The sequence below is a fragment of the Bombus terrestris genome, chromosome 1 (assembly GCF_910591885.1).
Source record: "Bombus terrestris chromosome 1, iyBomTerr1.2, whole genome shotgun sequence".
Lineage (NCBI taxonomy): Eukaryota > Metazoa > Arthropoda > Insecta > Hymenoptera > Apidae > Bombus > Bombus terrestris.
Genome location: NC_063269.1, coordinates 640112 through 662553, shown reverse-complemented (window position 1 = coordinate 662553; position 22442 = coordinate 640112). Strand labels below are relative to the sequence as shown.

The following is a 22442-nucleotide window of genomic DNA, read 5'->3' as shown; positions in this document are numbered from 1 at the left end:
AACTAAATATCGAAGTCGACTATGTATCGATTATTATCGATTCTTCTGTAATAATAATAAGTATAAGAGTACCGATCTTAAATTCTTTTTTCGAAGAACGTGAATGGTTACACTTGTCTTTTGTAAGTATAAGACAATATTTATGAAAAATTTTAAAAAGCTTTTACGATATTTGCTTTATGTTTCATTTTTTATAATTTCTTAATATTTTGTTCGATATGTTTAACTTTTATCTGCATGAAAGAAAAGCTGAATTTCATTCTAAATTGTCTTCCTAAGCAAATGCACGTGACAGTATTCGTGCATATGTTAATAAATTTTGTTTTAAATTTTGATAAAAATTCTATATTTCATCATTTTATTTATTAAAATTTAATATTTTAATCATCTATATTGCTATATAAATTTATATAAAAAAATATTCTAATTATTTAGTTAACATAACCAATTTTAATTAATGATACTTTTGTGATTGTGTTCAATTATTGCAAAAGATTTAATACAAATACATATATTGTAGGCAGAATCAGTCGCTATGACAAATTCAAAGGGATATCGCAGAGGAACAAGGGATTTATTCTCCCGGAAGTTCCGCAAACATGGAACGATTCCATTGTCCACATATATGAAAGTGTACAAAGTGGGCGACATAGTTGATATCAAAGGTAATGGAGCTGTTCAAAAGGGAATGCCTTATAAAGTTTATCATGGAAAAACTGGACGTGTATTCAATGTTACTCCTCATGCTCTTGGTGTTATTGTCAATAAGAGAGTCCGTGGGCGAATTATTGCCAAAAGAATTAATGTTCGTATTGAACATTTAACTCATTCTAAATGTAGAGAAGACTTTTTGCAACGTGTAAAAGAAAATGAAAAGCTTAAGGAATTAGCGAAGGAGAAGAACATAAAAGTAAAGCTAAAAAGACAGCCTGCCGAACCTAGGCCTGGACACATTGTATCAGGACGTGAAAATCCAATTTTACTTGCCCCTATTCCATATGAATTTATTGCTTAAAATTTAAATAAACAGCTTTTGGAAAAATCAGTATCATGTGTATTTATTTCCAATGTGTATTTTAAATATAGTTTTAAATGTAATACTTGCAATGAAATTTTATATTAATCTACATGTATAAAAATAGAATGCAATTTTTGTTAACAATGATTTTATTTTCATTAATATATTTTTACATACATATAGAATTTATCGTTATCTTTAACTGAAACAAAATATTTTATGGACTAGTATTTTTTGCATCAGAATTAAAATACATAATTCTTCTTGTATCTAGAAAGAAAACAATTTTCTTAGAGTGTTACATTAATTATTATGGTAGCCCAAGAAGCTAATCATTTTTTTATATATTTTACAAACAAGATATAATTGATTCTATACATATTTTACTTTATAAATAATCTAACATATAATATTTTTAATTTTATACACTGTACTTCAATAAAATACGAAATTATCGTATAGAATTTGTTTAATTTAATCACTATATATTTGTAGTAAGTTCTAATTACAATCTATTGATTGATAGAATAGGATATAGCCAGTTTCAGAACTTTTCTGAATATCTGATGTAAGTCCATAAAAGTCTTCTATTGTAGATGCATCAATCTTCTAAAATGAAAATTTAGTAATATAAATAGTTATATAAAGATAAATAATTCTTACATAATATAAATACTTATAATGTAAATTATAAGACTTACATCAACCATATCATCATCAAAAAGTAACCAAAACCCATGGCTTTTTACTATTGAAATATAGTGTCCTCGGTTAGGCCCACTACCACAATGTATCACAACTGCGACCAAATCATATAATCGATCCGGATTCACTGCATCATCACTCTATAAATTATTATATGTATAAAAATATAGATTCGAATGTTGGAAGGTTAAAATAAACAATCAAATATATAACAATTGCAAACTACTTACCGTATTAAAGAGTCGGAGCTCTAGAGGAAAAACTACCCTGTGAGAAACTTTTATGTGACGATTATATTGCTCCACATATTTAAATCTCTTTAGATGCAATGCCAGTATCATTGGTAATTTTTTAACCCTCATCCGTTTCTGGAATAAAGGAGTATTGTTAAATTCCTTCCTAAATTTTATTAATCGTAAAACTTTTTTACAAATACCTGAGCTTCTTGATAACTACTACAGTGATCACATTTGAATTTGTTGTCGCTACAAAGCGTCTCAGTATTTGAAAAACATCTGAGGCAGTGTGTGATTGAAGTATTTTGGTCTACATCAACTTGTAAATCAAAGAAATCCTCATCTTTGCTAGATACAGTCTCACAATTAAGGCAGCGTGTTTCTGATGTCAAAATTCCTTGAAATATTTCATGAACCCATGTAGGCTCTGGTGGTGAACCAGCATCACCTGCACCACATTTTCCTCCTGTTGGTTTGCTTTGACTTCTCTCTGCTGGAATATCAGACACATAAAATTAATATTGTAAGGATCTGCTATTATATACATGTACATATGTATGTACATATGCAAAGAAATTTGCATACCTAAAATAATTTCATTTATGTGATTTATCAAAAAATTTAAAAATTCATGTGCATCCTGTTGCATATAATTATCAAATTCCTCTGTAAAAAATTATATACATACATTATAAGTAGCATGCATAAACAATTTAAATACTTAAATATTTTATAGAATATATCACTATAATTATAAAATCAATTTTTATATTAGAAATATGTATTCATATTAACCTTTCTCTTTTCTCAATCTGGCAATAAATTTTTTTGGAGCAATAGATCCAACTTTCTTTTTTTGAGTTGCAATACTGTAGAACAAATCTGCTAAACATGTTAATAATGTTTCCTTGGTTCTCTTATTTCTAGCTTTGTATTCTAGAACTTTTTCTCTAAATGGTCGACAAAAATATAAAGCTTGTAGCACAGAATTACTATAACAGGTATTTCCAAACTATAATAATATAAATATTAGTATTAATAATTTTAATACAGAGAATAAAAAACAATTTTATAATTTTTAAATATTTCTATAATTTATTATACTTACATTAACTAGACCAAAATAATGTTCATTAGGAGGAAATTGATCAGAGCCAATATCTTTCTCCAATTGTGATATATTTGTACCCTATAATAATTATAATATATAATATATAATCATAAAGAAGTGATAGTAATAATAGAAATTTGCAAACAAATGTTTTGTAATTAACATATACATATACATAACATAATTTGTAACATATAAATAAGCTCTGACGAAATTTCTTTAAATTCTAACCTGATTTTAGAAATAAATTCCTAATTTTGTATAATTACAAGTTATTTCTTATTTTATTATGAAATTTATTTAAAAAAGATATAGTGTATGACGACTTAAAACAAATATAGATTGAGTGTATATGATGGTATTCATATTGATATCACACAATGACACAAAGCTAGTAAACATATTTATTGATTATAAAATTCATTTCAACTTACCATTTTATGATTTAATAACTGTTACTGACCACTGACAAGCAAACAGCATGGATTTTGATGATGGAACCTCCATGGTATTCTAATTTACAAGTTTATTGTTTAAATTATTATAATTGCATAGTTGTCCAGGTTTTTTTACGATAGAAATGAAAACAACTGTTCGATAATGACAATTTGCACAATATTTCTTATATATGTTCACTTGTGTTCTTCGACGTTTTCATTAACATACACTCTGAACGGTATTTGTCTCGAGTCTCGATTAAATTATTAGTTTTCACGAAATTATCAGAAGTTATTGATGTGTGCTCAAAAGCATTAAAAAGGGTATTGATGTTGATTCCTGAAGCGGTTTTTCAACGAAAGATGTCTCTACATAGGAAATATATTCGGTTATTCGGCACTCTACAAACAATTACTTCATGATAAAATCTCTTGAATTTGATATCCGTGGTTTTATGATCGCTATTTTTGTAGTTATTTCGCGCCAATTTTTTTAGAATTTTCGGGAAATAACAGCTCAATGTATTTTTGTGATATATTATATTTTGTATACGTATATTGTATTTGAATGATACACATAGAAATATTGTGTTTTTCAGATATATTATGAAGTATGACCTCATTTCATGTAACTATTAGCATCAATTTGAAGAAAGTAGAGCGTTGATGTTATACATATGTTGAACGTAATTGTATTACTAATTAAGTTTTTCAAACGTAATTGAACATTATATAGAAAAGAGAATAAAATAAAACGTTATTAATTTGTGTGATGGTCTTTATCAAGCTGTTTAGTTTATAATTTTCAAAATACATGTTTATTTAAACATGTCTAAATTTCATTATTATTCAATGTATAATCATGAAGGAAAAATGTTATTGACAATATACATATTTCTACTTTTATAATCATTGTAGAATGTCACAGGCAATATACGAACAATCATGTTCTTTTTATTATATGATCTTATAAATCATTTGAATATTTAAGGAATATTTATGTATTTTTAAAAATTTGGAAAATTGATAATTATATATAATTTTGATTCATTTACTTACATAATTCAATCCATTTTTATAAATCATTTCAAAGTTATATATTTAAATAAAACATCACAATTCATATAAAAAATATATAAATATTAAAAAGAGTTATTTTATATACATTTTTCTATATTTATTGTAGGAATATGGATAAAGAAGTTCAGCTTAATATTCATAAAATTCCAAGCGGCAAGATGACAGCTTGTAAGGGTATAAATATATTAATGGATTCTATTATACATTCCTCTCCATCTTCTTCTTCTCCATTGCGACGGAAGTCTGTAATTCCTCAAAAAATAAACAGTTTTGCTTTATCAGAAAATGATGATGAAGCAGAACGTTTGGCTCGTCGCCGAGAAATTACTGATACTGCATCATCAATTTCTACAAGTTTAAATGATAGAAGACGTTCTTTGGGACTTGGTTTTCTAGTGAATATGCCAGCTTCTCAAATGGCAGAACGCATATCACAATGTATAAAACTTGGTACAGAGAATAAAATTAACTCCAAAAATGCATTTAGCTTAGAAATGATTGATTTTATGACATATATGATTAAGAAAAAAGATGCCAACATGTCTAATTTGCAAGTAGCTAGTACATCTTTGGATGTAAGTACTAAAATCTATGGATATCGTGTTGATGGTGTACATATGGATATACTCAAAATGATTGGTGGACTGGAAAAACAAGACAAAGACAGTAAAAACCAAAATAATATGGAAGAAATGGATTGTCAAGAAGCAACAGAGAACAGCCAAGATAAACGAAAGCAAGAAAAAAGAAAGAAGAAAAAAAATAAACAAACAATATTTGCCACTGTTGAAGCTTTAAAAATGAATGTTGAAACTGAGAAACCTTCTTTAATAACTATGGAAGCAGATTTACAAACCACAGATATGTTGTATCAAGTGATGTTGCCAAACCATGCAAATTCCAAATTTTATCTACATCCTTATAATGATATTTTAATAGATACAGTAAATAGCAAAGACTTGCAACATAAATATACAGGGTGTGATATTCCAGAAATAAGAGATTTTTCAAACATGCAAATTGGTGCTCCTTTATTCTATTTTGATTTTCTTAGTTGGACGATAGATGAACCAAATGAGGTAATTCCAGAAGAAAATAATGGGAGCAAATTTCAATTTGATCTTGATGAAAACTCAGTACATGACAATGAACATGTATCTACTGGTATGAATTATTTTGATATTGAAGTGACAGAAGAAGAAAATGTAGATAGATGTGCTATTATACCTAATCAGGTAGAAAATATTGTGGATTTTTGTAAAGTTTTAACTAATACGGTATCATCAAAAGTTTCAGAATATTCCTTTATTCAAAAGAGCTTAAATATACATTGGGCTGGCCCATCTCACTGGAAAGCAACTAATTTTAAAAAAACTTTATTTAGTAATAATTTTGAGAATCAACTATGTCGTCAAGCACAAGCAAAGAAGAAAAATAAGGAAATGGAGTTGTGTTATGATGATAAAACGATTGAAAACATGAATATTAAATTTTTACCAAGTCAGTTAACTAAACTGCATACTAGAACTGTTAAAATAGAATGGAATGAAGAAATATTAACATTACCTCCAGATAAACATTATGATATTATACAAGCTAGTAAATTATATCTTCATACAACAACACTTAAAAATTCAAGAAATGCAAATAATATAAATGTTACTACTTTATCTGATAACATAGAAAATTATAATTATATAAATGCAAATGATATATCAAGCCATTGTTCTAACAATCACAATGAGGAATATGAACAAAATGAAGAAAATGATGCAGTTGATAATGATATACAATATGAAAATGAGGGTATATTTGGAATACAAATGCCTTTTACTGGAGACAATCTAGTTGCTATACCAAAACTCACAAATAAGTTGTCTATTGCTTATTGTGTACGTCCCAAAAAAGTTGACATGAGACAATTAAAATATTCTATTTGGAAATGTTTAAAAGATAATACAGAAAAGGATGTACAAGAAACAGAGAGTAGAAAAACAATGCAACAAGATAGAGGTAACAAAATGAATAGTAGTAAATATTTTAGTGATATTTATAAAGTATTGCCAGGTATATTAACTAAAACTAATATTGAAGCTTTAAGCTTTCCAATTTCGTTTGTGTCTTTATTGCATTTAGCAAATGAAAAAACGTTAAAAATAAATTCTTCATATGACATGACAGATCTTATTATAGAGCAAGGATAAATATATTTATATAAAACTAACAAAAATTATAATATTTATAATTACGAGATTATAAAAAATTATATAAAATAAGAATTGAATATGAATTGAGAAGATTATGTAATTAACAATTAAACAACATTTTGCTTTGAATAAAATAGATATGTGTGTGATAAATATTGATTAAGTTTTATATTAATACAATATTGTCATAATGCGCAATAAATTTATTATATTTTTAACAAGCCTAGTACTTGATTATTTTCAATTTTATATTAATATTCTCCAAAATTCTTCTATTAAGTGACAATATTAAAAAAGTAATGTTAAGGGTAAAAAAAATTATATGTAAAGAATGAGGTTTATAAAACAACATTATATTCAAATTTTAATAGTGCATGCAATATTCCTGCAATATCATCTATTAGATACATATTATAAATTGTCCAACGAGTTCAGTTCACGGTCATATAAACAGATCTGTATATTGCTATTAAGGTATCAAACGGGTGCCAACCCAATATTTGTAAAGTATCAAACGAATATTGATACCTTCATACGATATCAAACGGTTATCGATATTCGATAGCTTCATGAAATTCAAACTGGTATCGATCCTTTGTGAAGTATTAGGTTTTGATTTGATACAATATTGATTTGGAATTACTTTAAGAACTACTGCATCTAAAAATGATACCAAATAAAATTTCGAAACGTTTAAAAGAAGAATTTAAAATAATGAAAAGAAAGAATTTAAAAACGAATATCTTCTATTGAGTACTTTGGATGAATCGAATTGATTGAATATGATTAATAGCAGATTTCTATCTCCATGCATAGAATCACGATCAAATAAGCAAGTCTCAACTCTCGCTAGGGGAAACTGTCACAAAATTGAGTCGTGACTAGTGAAAAATCAACATGCGAGGTTTTCCTATGTGCATGCGTGATATGCTATGAGTGTTTTAGACAGAGATAGAGGTACTTTACTCATCTCTATCTATCTCGCAAGAATGCGGACTTTGTTGACCTTCCATGTTGATTTTTTCTTTAACTAGACACGACTCAATTTTCGGACGGTTTTCCCTAGGCTTCAGTATATGAATGTCGTTTACCTAATCTACTAATAGAAGCCTGCGATATTAATTCATTTCTAGATTATAATGTTGGCAAACCTGAAATCGCATTGAATGAAAAATTGATGAGCTGTGGCTGCTGTGGGTATCTGCAGTGCGTGTTGTCTTGTGTTGTGAATGTTGTTGTAAATAACTTTCAACTGAAAGCTTGCTGCTTGGCCTATTACTCCTAACCATGAAAATGTTTACGCAGAACACTTAAAGTCAACGTGTATGCGTTGCAATTCCGTGTTAAATATAAATGAAGAAGAGCTGCATTTCAATAGAATAGACATCGTTCTGTCTTGACGATATAGTCGTGTTGCTCATAGAGCGGGAACCATTGAATATTGCACAATGGCAGATTTCGATGCAATTTATGAAGAAGAAGAAGAAAATGAACAAAATTTGGAGGAACAGTACGTGAAAATGGTGCCAGATCCTATAGTTATTCGCGGAGCTGGCAATATGACTGTGTAAGCAAATTTCTGTTATCCTTTATATTTTTTACATACATAAACTCAGTATTTAATTTCAAGAACAAAGAAATCAAAGCTGTGAACTATTTTTATACTGAGTGTGATTTTACCTGTATTTACGACAATCCTACTTTTGTATTAAAAATAATACAATTAAAAATATATAATGTAAGACATGATTGCAGAACATAAAATTCAATAAAATTTGTTTTTTGTGATTTTTCTGCAATCTCATTTTTATAACAAAAAGCTCAAGCAGAATTTTTTGTGTTGTATAACTTGTGTAAATTACTTAAGTGAATTAATATACTAAAATTATAATTATTTGTTTTAGATTTGGACTTAGTAATCGTTTTGATTCAGAATTTCCAAATGGCTTGGTGTCTCGTATTGCTCCAGAAGAATTTAAAGCAACTATTATGAGAATAAACAGTGTACTGAAAAAAACATTACCAGTTAATGTTAAGTGGTTATTTTGTGGTTGCGTTTGTTGTTGTTGTACATTAGGATGTTCTCTTTGGCCTGTTATATGTTTGAGTAAAAGGGTAAATATTTAATCTTCGTAAAAAATATACTTGTTTTGTGTAAGTTTCTATCTATGATGAAATTTTGTAATAAAACATATGAGTGCGCTTGTAGAAGAAAGGCCTTATAATTGATTTTTGTGGGACTGTTTTATGGGATATGTTTTGTTTATGTCTATAAACAATTGGAAATTGGACTCAGATCACCTTCAAAAGGATAAAAAATGTGCAGAAGTGAAGAAAAATAGAAAAAAACTTGAAGTGTTGTTGCTAAAAGAGAGAAATTTATATAGATCACTTAAAGATGGTATCATGGATAAATTACTATCATAAGGACAATGTTGGCTAACTTACACTAGCTAAATATTTATCTAGTCTAAACTAATATACCTACATGAACCATTGCAATGAACATTTGAGTGAAAAGCCACACACACACACACATATATATACCTTAATAAAAATTTATATTAAAAATGCAATATGTATTTGTAAGAATTATTACATTTTTTAAATATTTTTTCTCAATTTTTCTTTTTTGGTTGGTTTTATTTTTTTGGAAATGATCTGGATCCGAATTCTCAATCTTTTTATTTTTCTCATTGTTTATACATATAAACAAAACAATTAAAACAAATCCTATTAAAATAGATACTGAGGCCCATTTTCTGTAAATTGACCAATATATGAAATATAAAATGAGGTATGTAATATATATATAATAATATAAACAATTTTTATCTTAATATTTATAGACACAACATTCTTTAAATAAATTATTAGAGTGGGAGAATAGTAGGCTATATCACACACTTGGATTACATTGGAGATTAGCAAAACAAAGATGTGACACTTCATCCATGATGGAATATGTAAGTAAGCATAAAGATAAATTAAAATTGTTATATTTTTATATTTCTTGTTTTAAGATTTAATCTTAGTTATTTAATTTGTATTACAATTAGTTTCTCTATTTAAATTCATAGAGATCAAATCTGTTATTATATTATCTATTTCTTAAGGAAGGACACATATACACACAAATTCACTTTTTTGATTATGTAAATAGTTGAAAGCTTATTAGTATAAACAAGCTTATACTTTTAGTTACATCATCGTCTGAATTAGTCTTAAGCACAAATCCAATGTTTACGTATAAACACATGCTTATTTGTTTTCACCTTTTATATTTCAGGTTCTTTTAATTGAATTTATTCCAAAGATACCCATATATAAACCTGACTAAAGAAAAGATCTGGATACTCGTATGACTTATGCACATAATAAATTAGTGCAACTCTAAGATGTAAAAAGCCAACAGCTTCTGGCTTAATTGTAAAATAAGAGAAATTAAGTGTCATTACAGAAGGCACTTGTGGGATGCTTATTTTTGTAAATATTATATGTAGGATTGCACAGTACAATAATGAGATACAAATGCGGATCAGTTATGATATATTAGTCTTACTCCCTAACATCTATCTTAACAGGTACAAAATCACAACAATTTATGTACTCATCTTTTATAAAAAGAGATCGATCTGCTTTTGATTTTCAGTTATTTAGTGAAAAAGAATATTAGCAAATATTTATCAGTTTGCACAGAAAAAATTACAAATGGAATTATAAACGTATTTTAAAAGCACTGCTTGATATCTAGTTTACTAGTCATTAAAACATAACTATTTTGAACAATTTTTGTTACCTTGTTAATAATTTTTTAAAACCTACATTTCAATTAGATATTAAGCTTTCAGGTAAGAAATTAATCTGATATAGTACAACGAATAGTTTACAAAGTATTTGTGATTCAAGGGTGAAAAATAACTATCACATAGCCCTTATACCATTAAAAAATGCAAAATACAGATACTCGTTTGTACATATTAATGTATACAATATAAAAACTTGTTTTGTCTATAGGTTGATTTCTTACCAAGGTGATATTAGAGAATATGATACATACAAATATGTGTCTGTTTTACTTTTTGACATGAATTTAATATAATTTAAGATGGTAAACATATTGTTGCTATCAAGAGATGATGATATTACCTTCAATCGAAATATAAGTCTTTTTACATATAATGTGGGATAAACTATTTTGCATTAGAAAAAAAGGAAAAATTAATTTTCTTATTATTCATAGCCAGTTTTACAGAGAATGACTGGTTTTGAAAAAATAAAAAATACAATCACTGTACAGTATTAAAATTCATTCAATTATCAATCATTACATTGTTTACTTAAAATTTTAATGAATATTTTTGTTCTGTAATATTGTATATCACATTATATGGTTCTGTACAGGCACTTCTCTATATAGAAACTCTATTTTATAAGCAAAAATTTTCGTTGATACATAAGAAATAAAAATAAGCTCTGGATATAGATATAATGAAGTATAGAAAAATTGTAGAAAAATGGATAGGACATATGTTAGAAATTTGGAAAGCATGAGAAGTATTTTTCTTTCTATTCAGTGGCTGTGATTGAGAATACAAGACTAGTTTTCAATTTAAAGATATATCCTACATATGTCTCAAAAATCGCATACATCTGAGTTTCTAGCTTAATAAACACAATAAATATCTTTCTAAGGGATGTACTTAATTTCCAAAATTATCAATCATAATTGATTGCTTGATAATGCTTCACATTACAACAGTAAGTTTAGTATCTGTACAATAATTCATGTGAACACCAGTTTGGGAAAATAATTTTTGACTTACTAATAAATTAATATAAAGATTATTTCATCGAATATTATGAACCAGTAGAAGCTGCATTAGTTAACAATATCATTCCATTCCAAATTATGTGAGTTATGTAAATTGTTGATACTTCATTTGAGATGTACTGTGCAATGGAACCATGAATGTAAATATCCTTGATGTTTTGTGTGTTTAAAAAATATAATTAATGTAGAATTGTGCAGAATTGATAACTGTAACAGTCAACATGCTTTTACACTATATATTAGTAATTTATATGTTTGTAATTATCAATGCTTATTCATTTGTTTTACTCTTTCTTTCCCCTTTTTTATTTGGATAGTGCAAGTATTTCTTAATGTTTGTAAGTATATGAACTTAAATATTTTAGAATCTGTTTTGATAAACAAAACATTGAAAAATTGTTTACAAATAAAGAGATATGGATTTATTTTTTCATTAATTGATGTTATTGTATTTAATAACTCAATGGAAATTAAAAACTGCATTTTTATTTTCTTCACACACACATAAGTGGAATGCATAGTTAATTTCTTGAATCGTACTTTTTTGTAGATAAATTGTATTGCATATATTTACATATGTGATTGTAAATATGTTAAGAAACTTATATATTTAAAAGGTAAAATGCTATAAATAATAAATAATTTTAAGGAGGAGAATTTCATAATGAAGAAACAATAAAATTGTTTTGAAAAGTACATTGGATTTGACGAATTTACTAGTACATGGAGAAATAAACATTATTGTTAAAAAGAAATTATTCCTTGAGATATAGGTGAACTTATTTACATATTGGTATTATCATAGACGATAGAAAGGATTGATGTGAAAAAGACAGAAGAATATCAGATATGAAGCCAATTTATATAATATTCTTAGGCAGATACAAAATTTATGAAACGAAGGGGATATATTTTTGATAGGCAGAACAAATAATTAAAAGTAATGTCTCTAGGAATGTAATGTCATTTTTGTTGTATTTATCATAGTACATTAAGTGTGTTTCATAAGAATGTAATAAAGAAATTTTTAGAAAATTGTTGAAAACAAATAGAATTTTATTTATTGAACCTAATGAAATAAGCTTTCAAAGAAGTATAGAATACATAGAAACGTTAGAAAGTTTGTTATGAATAATATATATGATTTATTACTATTACAACAAAAGAAAAACAGTGTTCAATGTTTTTACAAAAATGACTATCAGTCTGCCATAATTTTAATGTGCCTTTCTGTTGTGGATTATCTGAATTCTATATGTATACACTATACACAGAAAATATATTGCAAATTATATTTCCATAAAATGATGATAATTACTACTCAACAAATATATCTAATTATTAAAATAAAAATTCTCATTAACTAACTCTGTCTTTTGTATATCATTATGTATTAAATTTTTCATTATATTAATTTTACATTTAACTATTGCCTGTAACTTAAATTTATAAACAAAATTACAACTTAAAAAATAAACTATTATTTAGAACTTTATTAAAAATAATTCGTTGATAAAAAAAAATAAAAATTCCTTTAATGTATATCAAATATTTAGCTCTGTTAAAGCAATTTTCTTTTAAATATTATTTTTTAATAACAAATACATTATTTTACAATATTTAATTCACTGTATAAGAAACCTTTTCTTATATGTATAATAATATTAATTTCTTTCATTTTATCATATCATTGTGGCTATAGTTTAAAAAAGGAACTTGTTAGAAAGTTAAAAAAATATACATATATACATATATATTATACAAACTCTCATTATTGGATATGTAGATCTGTACTGATGTATTTAAGTGTACACAAAATGCAGGTCTGTTTCTAGTCATATATATGTCTTATAAGCTGTTATCTGCATTGAAATGATATTTGCTAAGAATAATTCTATGTTATGATAATTGACGACAGGTGCCTTTGCAGATCTTAATGAGAAGTAAGACATCATTATTAGTCATGGTAGTGAAAAGGTGTTTGACAGAAGGTGGTATATAAATTTTAAGTAAAAACATATTTTTTGAGGCTTTCACGGACTAAATTGTCACAATTAATTCTTAACAACATATTTTTTGTAATATATATTCATCATTAAAATATGTAAAATATATATTTTTAGATATTACAGCATAAAATTTTGTTGTATCTTCATAAAGTACATGTATATGTATACAAATGGTTTCACTTACCAATATAAATCTGCAATCCATGTTAATGTTAAATGTATTGCTACAATCAATAGAGTCTACTGAAATTTCAGTAAAAGATGAAGTCAGGTGAGAATTTTATAAAAATTGTGAAATGTAATTAATTAAAAATATAATTAATAAATAAAGATTATTGTATGTTTCCATCTACATATTTATATTTGTTATATAGTTCTTACATTAAAGGAAATTTAACATGCCCATTACCAATAACAACTTTGGATTTTCTCTACAATTTTTCACAATCCGATTTAGAAATTGTATGGCCTTGTGAAATCCGTTTTTACTGGTTATCATTACAACCATTTGTTAAATTTGTACGCTTTTTACTTGGCTACATAACACCATTTATTATAATGCTCGGTGAGTAAAAAAAAGGAGAATAGTGTTCCATTTTATTATTATATGATAATTTGCTACTTTATATGATATATATATATATAAGGTTAATATGGTTTACTGTACTGTAATAAATAATTTGTTTTTCACATAGGTGTAATGTTAAATACTATTTCTTTTGTAATATTAAGTACACCTATACTTTGTGAATCAAATTTGTCACTTTATTTAAAGGCACTTGCCTTATCTGATAATGGAGCATTAGTATTTAATTATGCTGTAGGTATTGCAAAGTCACATTTTATATTTGTTAATAATCTTTTCATGGTAAGCAATTATATTAGATAATTACATATATCTTATGCATATAATTAGAAACTCAAGTTTATCATTTTTTAGGCTAGTAGATTTCTATGCAGTTTGAATTCTATTACTATGGAATTCTTTCAATTTACATCTACTTGGCTAGTTGTAGTTCTCACATGGACACGAGTATTTGCTATAATGTTTCCTTTTGGAATATATGGTCATTATAACAATTCTTCGGGAACAATAACTATTACTATTTTGATATGTGTCAGCTTTATAATATCATTAACAAAATTGTATTCAGGAGGTAAAAATTCAAATTTCAGTACAATGTGTTATGTCAGAAATGTATTTCACTTAATTTACAGGCTATGAAACAGACAGTGTTTTTGAATTTATACCATGCCAAAAGAAAATAAAACCATGGGGTAGTGCTATGTATTTTTATATTGCATTATCAACTTGGTTACCTTTACTTTTCATATTTATTGGAAATATTTTACTGATTATACTCATGAAAAAAACTGAAAAAATTCACTGTCAGTTAACTCGTAAGTAAATTATTTAAGTAGATTTATGTAATTAAAGAAAAACGAATACATTTCATGACGTTATTTCTTAGAAAATTTCAGACATAAAACAAACAAAGTACATCATATTTTTAGAATATTATTTGTAATATCAACAGTTTATTTAGTATTACTATTACCCCTTGGTATAGTTGAAACTTTGGAACTTTATTGGGATGTCATTTTGATTAAATTTCCCAGTACTGAGATGAAAAGAAAAGCGGAATATATACACTGGTATAGATTTTAGAATATGCGTATAATATATGCTTGCTTGTTATTGCGTATGCGTTTAATATAATTGATAACTTTGTATCTTACAATTATTAATTAATTTTTCAGGTTAAAAGAAAAAATGTTATTAAAATGGTGCCGCGGTTTATGCTTTCATATATATCATTGGAATTTTGCAATTAATTTCTTTTTATATTGTCTGACAGGTGAAAAATTTAGAAACGTAGTCATACAGACATTAAAACGATATAAAATTGTAATCTTTTCAATCTTTTCTAAACATATCAACAAATGTATATTGTGTTCAAAATATCCTACACATTTAAAACCCGCACAATCTCCGAACGTATTACTAATAAGAGCTATCACGCTTGGTGAACACCCTACCTCTGGAAGTGTTTCTGCGCAAAATAATAGTACCACTATTGCAAACACTTAATGTAAAGAATATATAAATCAAATTTATAAAGACTGTTAGCATTAAACATTGCAAAAATGTTTATATATCTACATATTTTTATTGAATATGTACACTGTTATATATTTCATGTCAAATTTTATCACTTTACTTATATCACTTTTGGTAGGAGTATTCTTCCTTGTTTATATTTTCACTAATTTTATTACATATTTTCAAAACTTGAATATACAAAACTTGAATTTTCTATTACATATTTCTAGAAAGTATATCATATTATTAATATTATGTATCACATTAAATAATTTATTTTACACACATGATAAAAATGATGGATGTTCTTCTAAAAGAGATCACAATGACCGATCGATATGAAATTTGAGAGAGAGAAAGAGAGAGAGAGAGAAGGGGAGGGGTGGATCCCAAATTTAAAATTTTAGCTATGACTATTTATTAATTTTTGAGTTATTAATAAAAGTTTTCGATACTATATATTGAATGGTGTCTATATAGATGTTACTAATTACTAATCAACCGTCTTCGCTGGTAGTTGTTCTCTGGTACCTATCCTCAATTGTCGAATAGTCGATGATGCAATAGCGATATCACTTCAGTATTTATACGGTGTCCCACGTACAATAGGTTATTGTAGCTTCAGTTGTCCAAAGGATGTTTTATATTCTATTTAATTATTTTTTGAACTAATTAAATAATCAAATACTAGCCGGCCGCTATAAGGCGACAGGATATTTTTATATATAATTTGATAACTAAGGTTGATCGCTGGTTATGTAGTACATACACGACACGCAAACACATGCACACACACGCGCGCGCGGTATATTAACCCAACATTTTACGACCACGGAGATTAAAACGTAACTTAGTCTAAAAACAAGCGGACGGATTTTAGGTAGGACACCGTATACATACTGAGGTCGATATTACTGTTGCGTCATCAGCTACTTGACAATCAGCACTCGATATTCGATGACGACTACTACAGCGAAAACAGTTGCTATATATATGTATAGCATCGAAAGCTTTTTTATCAATATTTCGGAAACGAATAAATATCCATAGCTAAAATTTTTAAATAAGATCTACATCCCCTTCCCTCCCTCAATCCCTTTCAAATTTCATGTCGACCGATCACTGATTTCTTTCAGAACTAGAGCCAAAATGATTACTAATGCAACCGAATTTTCTACATTATGTTCATAAAAATGAAGATATAACAAACTATAATTATTATAATTCTGTTTGTTTAGATTCATTTTATAATTCCGATATCTGGCTCCAACATAAATTATAAAATTGATAAAATTATTGCTTGCTAATACTGCAATTGAAATCTTCTACGAAATTTCCAAAAATTTTAAAATAATTTACTACATATTATAACTGAAGAACATCTATTTATACGTACACACGTTTTAGAATATATAATATATCTTCTCTTTTTGATTATTAAAATATGCACAAATTTGGTTTGCAAATATGTTTCATTGTAATAAATGTGTAATTAAATATTTACATTAATATATGCGATATTTAACTATAATGAATAATTTAAACTTGACATACTCAGATTCTATATATGCTCAGTATATGTATAGTATATGGATATTGCATATTCATATACTAAACATAAATCGAAATACATTTTAAATACATATTATAAAATACAATTTGATATGTGTAACATATTTAAGTATGAAGTTAACATACACATGTTTATCAATAGAAAAATTGTTGTTACCCTTTTATTACATTTACTAATTAATATGTAATTTTGATCATTCTAACAATATATAGGATACGTTGAACAGAATAATTGTTAAAACAATAATAGTGAAACATTACAGGTTTAATTATAATTCTGCATTAAATCTAGTAAGTTTTAAATATTTTATGTACATATGAAAAAATATAATTATTCGTCTTACATGTTAATCATATTATGTTGCATATTGTATAAATATTTATTTGTAATTATTATTTATTAAACAAATATATTAACTTATTAAATTTATTAATAAATCTAGGATTTATCTACACTTAATAATCAGTTAGAGAAATTTACAAAGAAATGTTATTCAAAAATATTGATAATAGAAATGTTACTTTCTCTATTACATAAGAAATAACAACTTAAATAAAGTTTAAATTATAAAGGCAAATAGGATTTGCTGAAATTTGATATTGAAACATCTCAATTTCAACTCTGTGCGTAATTATATTGAAATTTCTGTTAATTATATTGAAATTAAATAGGAAATTATTACAAAGTTTCATATATACATTTTTTCATATTTTTGCATTAAGTGTATTTTAATTTACGAGATGATCTCTCTAGTTAAGCCAAAGATAATATTGCTGACCATTTCATAGATATACATATTATCTTATCATTTGCCATTACAGATTACGTATATGTATTGATGCTACACGTATATAACACCAGAAGAGCGTTAACGTTAACATCATTACCAGGAATCGGTGCCGCCTCTGTTTAAGAAAGAGGCTATCATGTGTACTTATACATATATATATATATAAAATACGAACGATTGTATTACGATTGTATACGATTGGATGTACGATTGGCAGCATTGTCTTTAACTTAATTAGCAGAAGAGTCATCCTATATAAAAATATATATTACACAATTAAAGAATAATATTAATGCTTGATATCTGAATACTTTGACGATGGTAAAATACGTTTTATTTGTATTACTAATTTTCTTCAGGAAAATAATATTTAAGATATATCTATAAATATTAGTGACGTAAAAATTAGTTACTTTTGAAAAAATTGAAAAGTAATATTACTCTACTCTTTTAATCGTAAAAAGTTTCAAAATGTAAATCTTTCATTTTCAAAAATCCAATTTAAAAATCTAGTAAAAATATGTTCTTGAAATTCTTTCTTTCTTTTTCACAAGGCAATGCATACTTGCATATAACTCAGTCTTGTTGTAAATAGAAATTCTACAAATTTAATCTCCATTTAGTATCTATGACTGAATAAATTCTAAATTTTTCATTCCCAGCTTCATGAAAATACCATTACAAAAATATTAGTAAGAATAAAATTAGCAATATAGAAATCACTGATATATAATCATTTATAATATGAGAAAACATGCGAAACATTAATTTTCCATGTGTAAAGGAAGATTACATGGGATTCTATTTACGTAATTTACCGGAAATTGTCCTTTTCGATCTTTACACTCACCATATAACCAATCTTGTGATATCCTCGATAAAACTGTAATTTTTTCTCCTTCCTACAACATATATACGGATATATAAATAAAATGAAATTAAGATAACTATTATACAGTAAGATTCAAATATGTAAGTGTAGTAAATGTGTAATCAGCGAACATAATGGAATTTTTCATACTTCAGCAGTACAATAACCTTGATAAAAAAAGGACAGATGAGTACAATTTTTAATGATAATAAATAGCAGGAGAAAATAGATCGTCGTTATTCTTTTCTGCATATTGACAGAATATTTATATTAATTTATATTAATCATATTAATTATAATAATGTATATTAATATAAGAATTTAATGTAATATAAGAATGATGTCTAAGCGAGCAAATGATAATCGTCAATTTTGCATCAAACTAACTTACATCAAATACTAAATCTTCTGGTGTTTCACCTTTAAAAGGGTAGATAGCGGTAACTATATTGTCTGGGACACCAGGCAATGGTATTTTTATATCAATAAAATTAATAGGAAATATTCCTTGTTGATTTCCTACTCTACCCTCCATCCAATCTTCATTAATTTTTCTAATTAAATATATTATATCACCTTGCTTGAAAGGCAAATCGTCCGCATGTATTAATGGAAAATCATATAGAGCAATGCCGTAAGGTTCTTCATTGCTGACCTAAAAATAGGACAATACTAATTATTTTGATAAAGCAATAAGTATGAAGCGAATTATAATTACTTACTGGAAGATCGTTATTTATTTCTGCTAAATATTCCAGAGGTGGTGCAGGTGGTGGTATTGTGGGCATCGGAGGTGAAGGGTTATCTTTAGAATCATTTTGCCATGAATTAGATAAATCTAATGTCATTGATTTAGCAGAAGGCACTATTTTGTTTGAACATCTTGAGTCAATTTCGATGTTATTAATCTTTTGCTGTATTTTCGTTTGTAAAACTTTTGGAGCTGGGGGTTTGGGTGGTTTCGCGCGAATTATAGTTGGCATTGATTGAGTACTTTTCAAAGATGTTTGATTGAAAGATGCTTGGTTATTTGTATGATTATTTGTATTAAAAGCGAAAAAGCTTGCATCCCCCACATGTTTTACAGATTGTAATGTATTACGATTAGTTATTTCCAATGGTCCAAATGGATCTGTTATTGAATTCATTTTCCATGGATCATTTTGTGATGCTTTTTTATTAGATATTACAAAAAAATCAAAATCATCTTCAAAGGCACTTTCTGTTTGAGATGTGTTCCCACTACTTGTAAATGCAGATGGATTTGAGTTTCCATCACTGCCAAAGCTATCAATGCTAACACCGTCACTACTTGATCGAGTCGTAAATGTTGGAGATCCAGGTGGACTAAAATCTATTAAACAAATTGGTCCATTTGTGTTTTCTGATTGTAATATTGTAGTGTGTATTTGACTATTTAACTGTGTTATGCTTGAATGTTCGCTTTTCTTTCTTCCGAAAAGATTAGTCAAAAGTTCTGTAGGTCTTACCTATTCAAATACCATATAAACAGCATTAGATAATGTTTATTAAATGTAAAATGTTAATTTAATAGACGTCTACATACTGGCCTTTTTAACTTTTCCTTTTGTGTTTGCGAGTAATTTTGATTAAATTTTGGCGGTGGTGGCCGAGGTGGTGGCTTTTTCTTCTGATTAGGTTGTTGCATTAACGAAGATCCAAAAACATTGTTTCTATGAATATCAAAAGATAATTAAATTTTGCAATGAATTCGATAATGTTTGAAATTCTATATAAACTTATAACATGCGTCTTGCATGAAATCCAGTGATTACATCATATATAATATACTTACGTTTGTGTAACGAAAATATTTATTATGAAAATGGCAAAAAGTATAAAGAATCTGTGTTAAACTGCATAATATCGAACTTACGTGCTATTCCAAATAATGTTTCTTTGTGCCGTCGAATTTGGATTAATCGGTGGACGAGGGGCAGAACGTGTAGGAATTCGCATTTCTGAAAGCAAACCATGAAATGAAGCAATACCTCAAAAAAAAGTTCGTTGAGATCTAGTATTGCAGCATACAATGCACGAACAGACACTTATTGTATAGATTCTTTTCTATACATTCATGCACACAAATGCAAATACGTAGACACGAACATGCAGGGGAATTTACGAAAAACAATACCCGTATTGACAACAATGAAGCTTCTGCGTTCCGATTATACGCCCACTACCAAGTGTCAGATATCTTTTGACACGATATGAATTCAGAGGCGCCACGATAATAATTAAAAATTTCACGAATGGCAGTGTACATTGGATTTGACGTACGAATGAAAAACATGACGTAGTAATGAAATTTAATTATAATTTTAAACATATGGATAAAAAGTTATATTTGTATTTTATTATATACATATACTTTCTTCAATTAAACAGATCAGTTAATTTTCTTCGAGTGATGGTTATTACTATCGGCAGGTTCGTACACAGTACTCACCTGTTTTTACGTTTGCAGCCATTTTTCATTCAACACGATTGCAACTATATCTTATATTACGATGTGATAATACGTTTAAAAGAAATTGATTAAACAACTAACTTCTATAGTCCTATAGGCGAATAATTTATATATCGTTGGAAATATCTTGTTTAAAGATTTAATGTTAATAAAATAAATAAACAACTGTTTGTTCCTGTTTCATTTCGTTATTTTTTAATGATTTCACTTGTCAAAGAAAATGAATCATTGTACTAGTAATGTTTCATTTTTGTAATTAAAAAGGACACGTTTGTCCTTATAAATGTTATGACTACCAACGAAACCGTTTCTTAATTATACGCTTATCGTTTCACATGTGTATAGACATGTGATCGCTTTAGAATTAGAACAATTACCAAATAATTTATGACGTATCAAGTATTTATTTGAAATTTGCAGAATTACGATTATAGATTACCATTAATGTCCCTAGATTTTAAAGTTTCTAGGTACATTAATTTTATTACAGTGGTTATACTACTGTAATTTGTTCAATTAACCTCTATGATAGTTTAAATTGTTATTTATTTTTCGTAAATTTGATCCTATAATATAAAATATAATTTTTTAATTTTTATCTCCTAGTATTTACAATATTTCAGTAAGTTCTATATTTTACTTTATATTTCACTTTAAGTATATGCATACATGTTTTAATTCACATAATATATTCGTACACAATAACTCCTGTTACTAGCGACATCTGAGTCATGCAAATTACAGATTTTGCAATACCGAATTGTACAAAATGATAAATAAATCTTTATACATACTGGTTTTATTGTATGTACGTATATGTAATTAATTTCATTATTTAAAAAATGTAATAAAACATTTTTGTTATTAAATGCATCTGTAAAAATAATTGAATCTACTACTTTAATTATTATGGAAGGAAATATTTAGCAAAAAAGATTAGAACTAGATGAAAATATGATTTTCAATCTATATC

At 26.8% G+C, this 22442-nt stretch overlaps 6 protein-coding genes across 12 annotated transcripts; 4 read left to right on the top strand and 2 right to left on the bottom strand.

Annotated features, from left to right (window-relative positions):
• The first annotated feature begins 20 nt into the window (after positions 1–20).
• Positions 21–1045, top strand: LOC100643028 (60S ribosomal protein L21). The gene is made up of 2 exons (XM_003392897.4): positions 21–122; positions 521–1045. The coding sequence occupies exon 2, from the start codon at positions 536–538 to the stop codon at positions 1013–1015; it is 480 nt and encodes a 159-aa protein (XP_003392945.1). The 5' UTR covers positions 21–122; positions 521–535; the 3' UTR covers positions 1016–1045.
• Positions 1046–1482: 437 nt separating this feature from the next.
• LOC100642313 (ubiquitin carboxyl-terminal hydrolase 46) lies at positions 1483–3817 on the bottom strand. 2 transcript variants are annotated; one of them, XM_012309160.2, is made up of 8 exons: positions 3505–3813; positions 3068–3148; positions 2755–2971; positions 2545–2625; positions 2160–2452; positions 1954–2091; positions 1720–1863; positions 1483–1627 (listed from the first exon to the last, which is right to left on the bottom strand). In XM_012309160.2, exons 1-8 carry the CDS (start codon positions 3505–3507, stop codon positions 1520–1522), a joined length of 1065 nt encoding a protein of 354 aa, XP_012164550.1. In that variant the 5' UTR covers positions 3508–3813; the 3' UTR covers positions 1483–1519. The 2 variants fall into 2 exon arrangements, with proteins under 2 accessions (XP_012164550.1, XP_012164607.1); XM_012309217.2 differs by lacking the exon at positions 2545–2625 and having other exon boundaries at positions 3505–3817.
• Positions 3818–3890: 73 nt separating this feature from the next.
• On the top strand, positions 3891–6947 carry LOC100642433 (condensin complex subunit 2). 4 transcript variants are annotated; one of them, XM_012308977.3, is made up of 3 exons: positions 3891–4029; positions 4107–4193; positions 4694–6947. In XM_012308977.3, exon 3 carries the CDS (start codon positions 4698–4700, stop codon positions 6789–6791), a length of 2094 nt encoding a protein of 697 aa, XP_012164367.1. In that variant the 5' UTR covers positions 3891–4029; positions 4107–4193; positions 4694–4697; the 3' UTR covers positions 6792–6947. The 4 variants fall into 4 exon arrangements, with proteins under 4 accessions (XP_012164367.1, XP_048262471.1, XP_020718603.1 ...); XM_048406514.1 differs by having other exon boundaries at positions 4107–4224; XM_020862944.2 differs by having other exon boundaries at positions 4107–4435.
• A 1031-nt stretch (positions 6948–7978) lies between these two features.
• LOC100642911 (cysteine-rich hydrophobic domain-containing protein 2) lies at positions 7979–12673 on the top strand. The gene is made up of 4 exons (XM_003392896.4): positions 7979–8361; positions 8699–8909; positions 9644–9760; positions 10084–12673. The coding sequence occupies exons 1-4, from the start codon at positions 8243–8245 to the stop codon at positions 10132–10134; spliced, it is 498 nt and encodes a 165-aa protein (XP_003392944.1). The 5' UTR covers positions 7979–8242; the 3' UTR covers positions 10135–12673.
• Positions 12674–13292: 619 nt separating this feature from the next.
• Positions 13293–16126, top strand: LOC100648617 (FMRFamide peptide receptor frpr-18). Its single transcript, XM_048406476.1, has 7 exons — positions 13293–13908; positions 14012–14202; positions 14333–14505; positions 14578–14794; positions 14856–15038; positions 15110–15293; positions 15399–16126. The coding sequence occupies exons 1-7, from the start codon at positions 13808–13810 to the stop codon at positions 15727–15729; spliced, it is 1380 nt and encodes a 459-aa protein (XP_048262433.1). The 5' UTR covers positions 13293–13807; the 3' UTR covers positions 15730–16126.
• Positions 16127–17194: 1068 nt separating this feature from the next.
• On the bottom strand, positions 17195–21900 carry LOC100642190 (sorbin and SH3 domain-containing protein 1 homolog). 3 transcript variants are annotated; one of them, XM_003392890.4, is made up of 6 exons: positions 21449–21900; positions 20873–20957; positions 20543–20669; positions 19698–20465; positions 19367–19630; positions 17195–19006 (listed from the first exon to the last, which is right to left on the bottom strand). In XM_003392890.4, the coding sequence occupies exons 1-6, from the start codon at positions 21468–21470 to the stop codon at positions 18869–18871; spliced, it is 1404 nt and encodes a 467-aa protein (XP_003392938.1). In that variant the 5' UTR covers positions 21471–21900; the 3' UTR covers positions 17195–18868. The 3 variants fall into 3 exon arrangements, with proteins under 3 accessions (XP_003392938.1, XP_012163952.1, XP_012163999.1); XM_012308562.3 differs by lacking the exon at positions 21449–21900 and adding an exon at positions 21134–21411; XM_012308609.2 differs by lacking the exon at positions 21449–21900 and adding an exon at positions 21028–21052.
• Between the last annotated feature and the right edge of the window lie 542 nt (positions 21901–22442).

What these genes read in the sequence shown, in the direction of transcription:
- LOC100643028 (XM_003392897.4), top strand. Translation starts at nt 536, where the DNA reads ATGACAAATTCAAAGGGATATCGCAGAGGAACAAGGGATTTATTCTCC.
- LOC100648617 (XM_048406476.1), top strand. Translation starts at nt 13,808, where the DNA reads ATGGTTTCACTTACCAATATAAATCTGCAATCCATGTTAATGTTAAAT. An exon ending in ACCATTTATTATAATGCTCG is followed by an intron (nt 14,203 to 14,332) that starts GTGAGTAAAAAA and finishes TTTTTCACATAG; the next exon opens with GTGTAATGTTAAATACTATT. An exon ending in AACAAAATTGTATTCAGGAG is followed by an intron (nt 14,795 to 14,855) that starts GTAAAAATTCAA and finishes CTTAATTTACAG; the next exon opens with GCTATGAAACAGACAGTGTT.
- LOC100642911 (XM_003392896.4), top strand. Translation starts at nt 8,243, where the DNA reads ATGGCAGATTTCGATGCAATTTATGAAGAAGAAGAAGAAAATGAACAA. An exon ending in GGAGCTGGCAATATGACTGT is followed by an intron (nt 8,362 to 8,698) that starts GTAAGCAAATTT and finishes TATTTGTTTTAG; the next exon opens with ATTTGGACTTAGTAATCGTT. An exon ending in CTTCATCCATGATGGAATAT is followed by an intron (nt 9,761 to 10,083) that starts GTAAGTAAGCAT and finishes TTTATATTTCAG; the next exon opens with GTTCTTTTAATTGAATTTAT.
- LOC100642190 (XM_003392890.4), bottom strand. Translation starts at nt 21,470, where the DNA reads ATGGCTGCAAACGTAAAAACAG. An exon ending in AACATTATTTGGAATAGCAC is followed by an intron (nt 20,670 to 20,872) that starts GTAAGTTCGATA and finishes TGATATTCATAG; the next exon opens with AAACAATGTTTTTGGATCTT. An exon ending in AAATAAATAACGATCTTCCA is followed by an intron (nt 19,631 to 19,697) that starts GTAAGTAATTAT and finishes TCCTATTTTTAG; the next exon opens with GTCAGCAATGAAGAACCTTA.
- LOC100642433 (XM_012308977.3), top strand. Translation starts at nt 4,698, where the DNA reads ATGGATAAAGAAGTTCAGCTTAATATTCATAAAATTCCAAGCGGCAAG.
- LOC100642313 (XM_012309160.2), bottom strand. An exon ending in AGCTCCGACTCTTTAATACG is followed by an intron (nt 1,864 to 1,953) that starts GTAAGTAGTTTG and finishes AATAATTTATAG; the next exon opens with AGTGATGATGCAGTGAATCC. An exon ending in TTGATGATGATATGGTTGAT is followed by an intron (nt 1,628 to 1,719) that starts GTAAGTCTTATA and finishes TTTTCATTTTAG; the next exon opens with AAGATTGATGCATCTACAAT.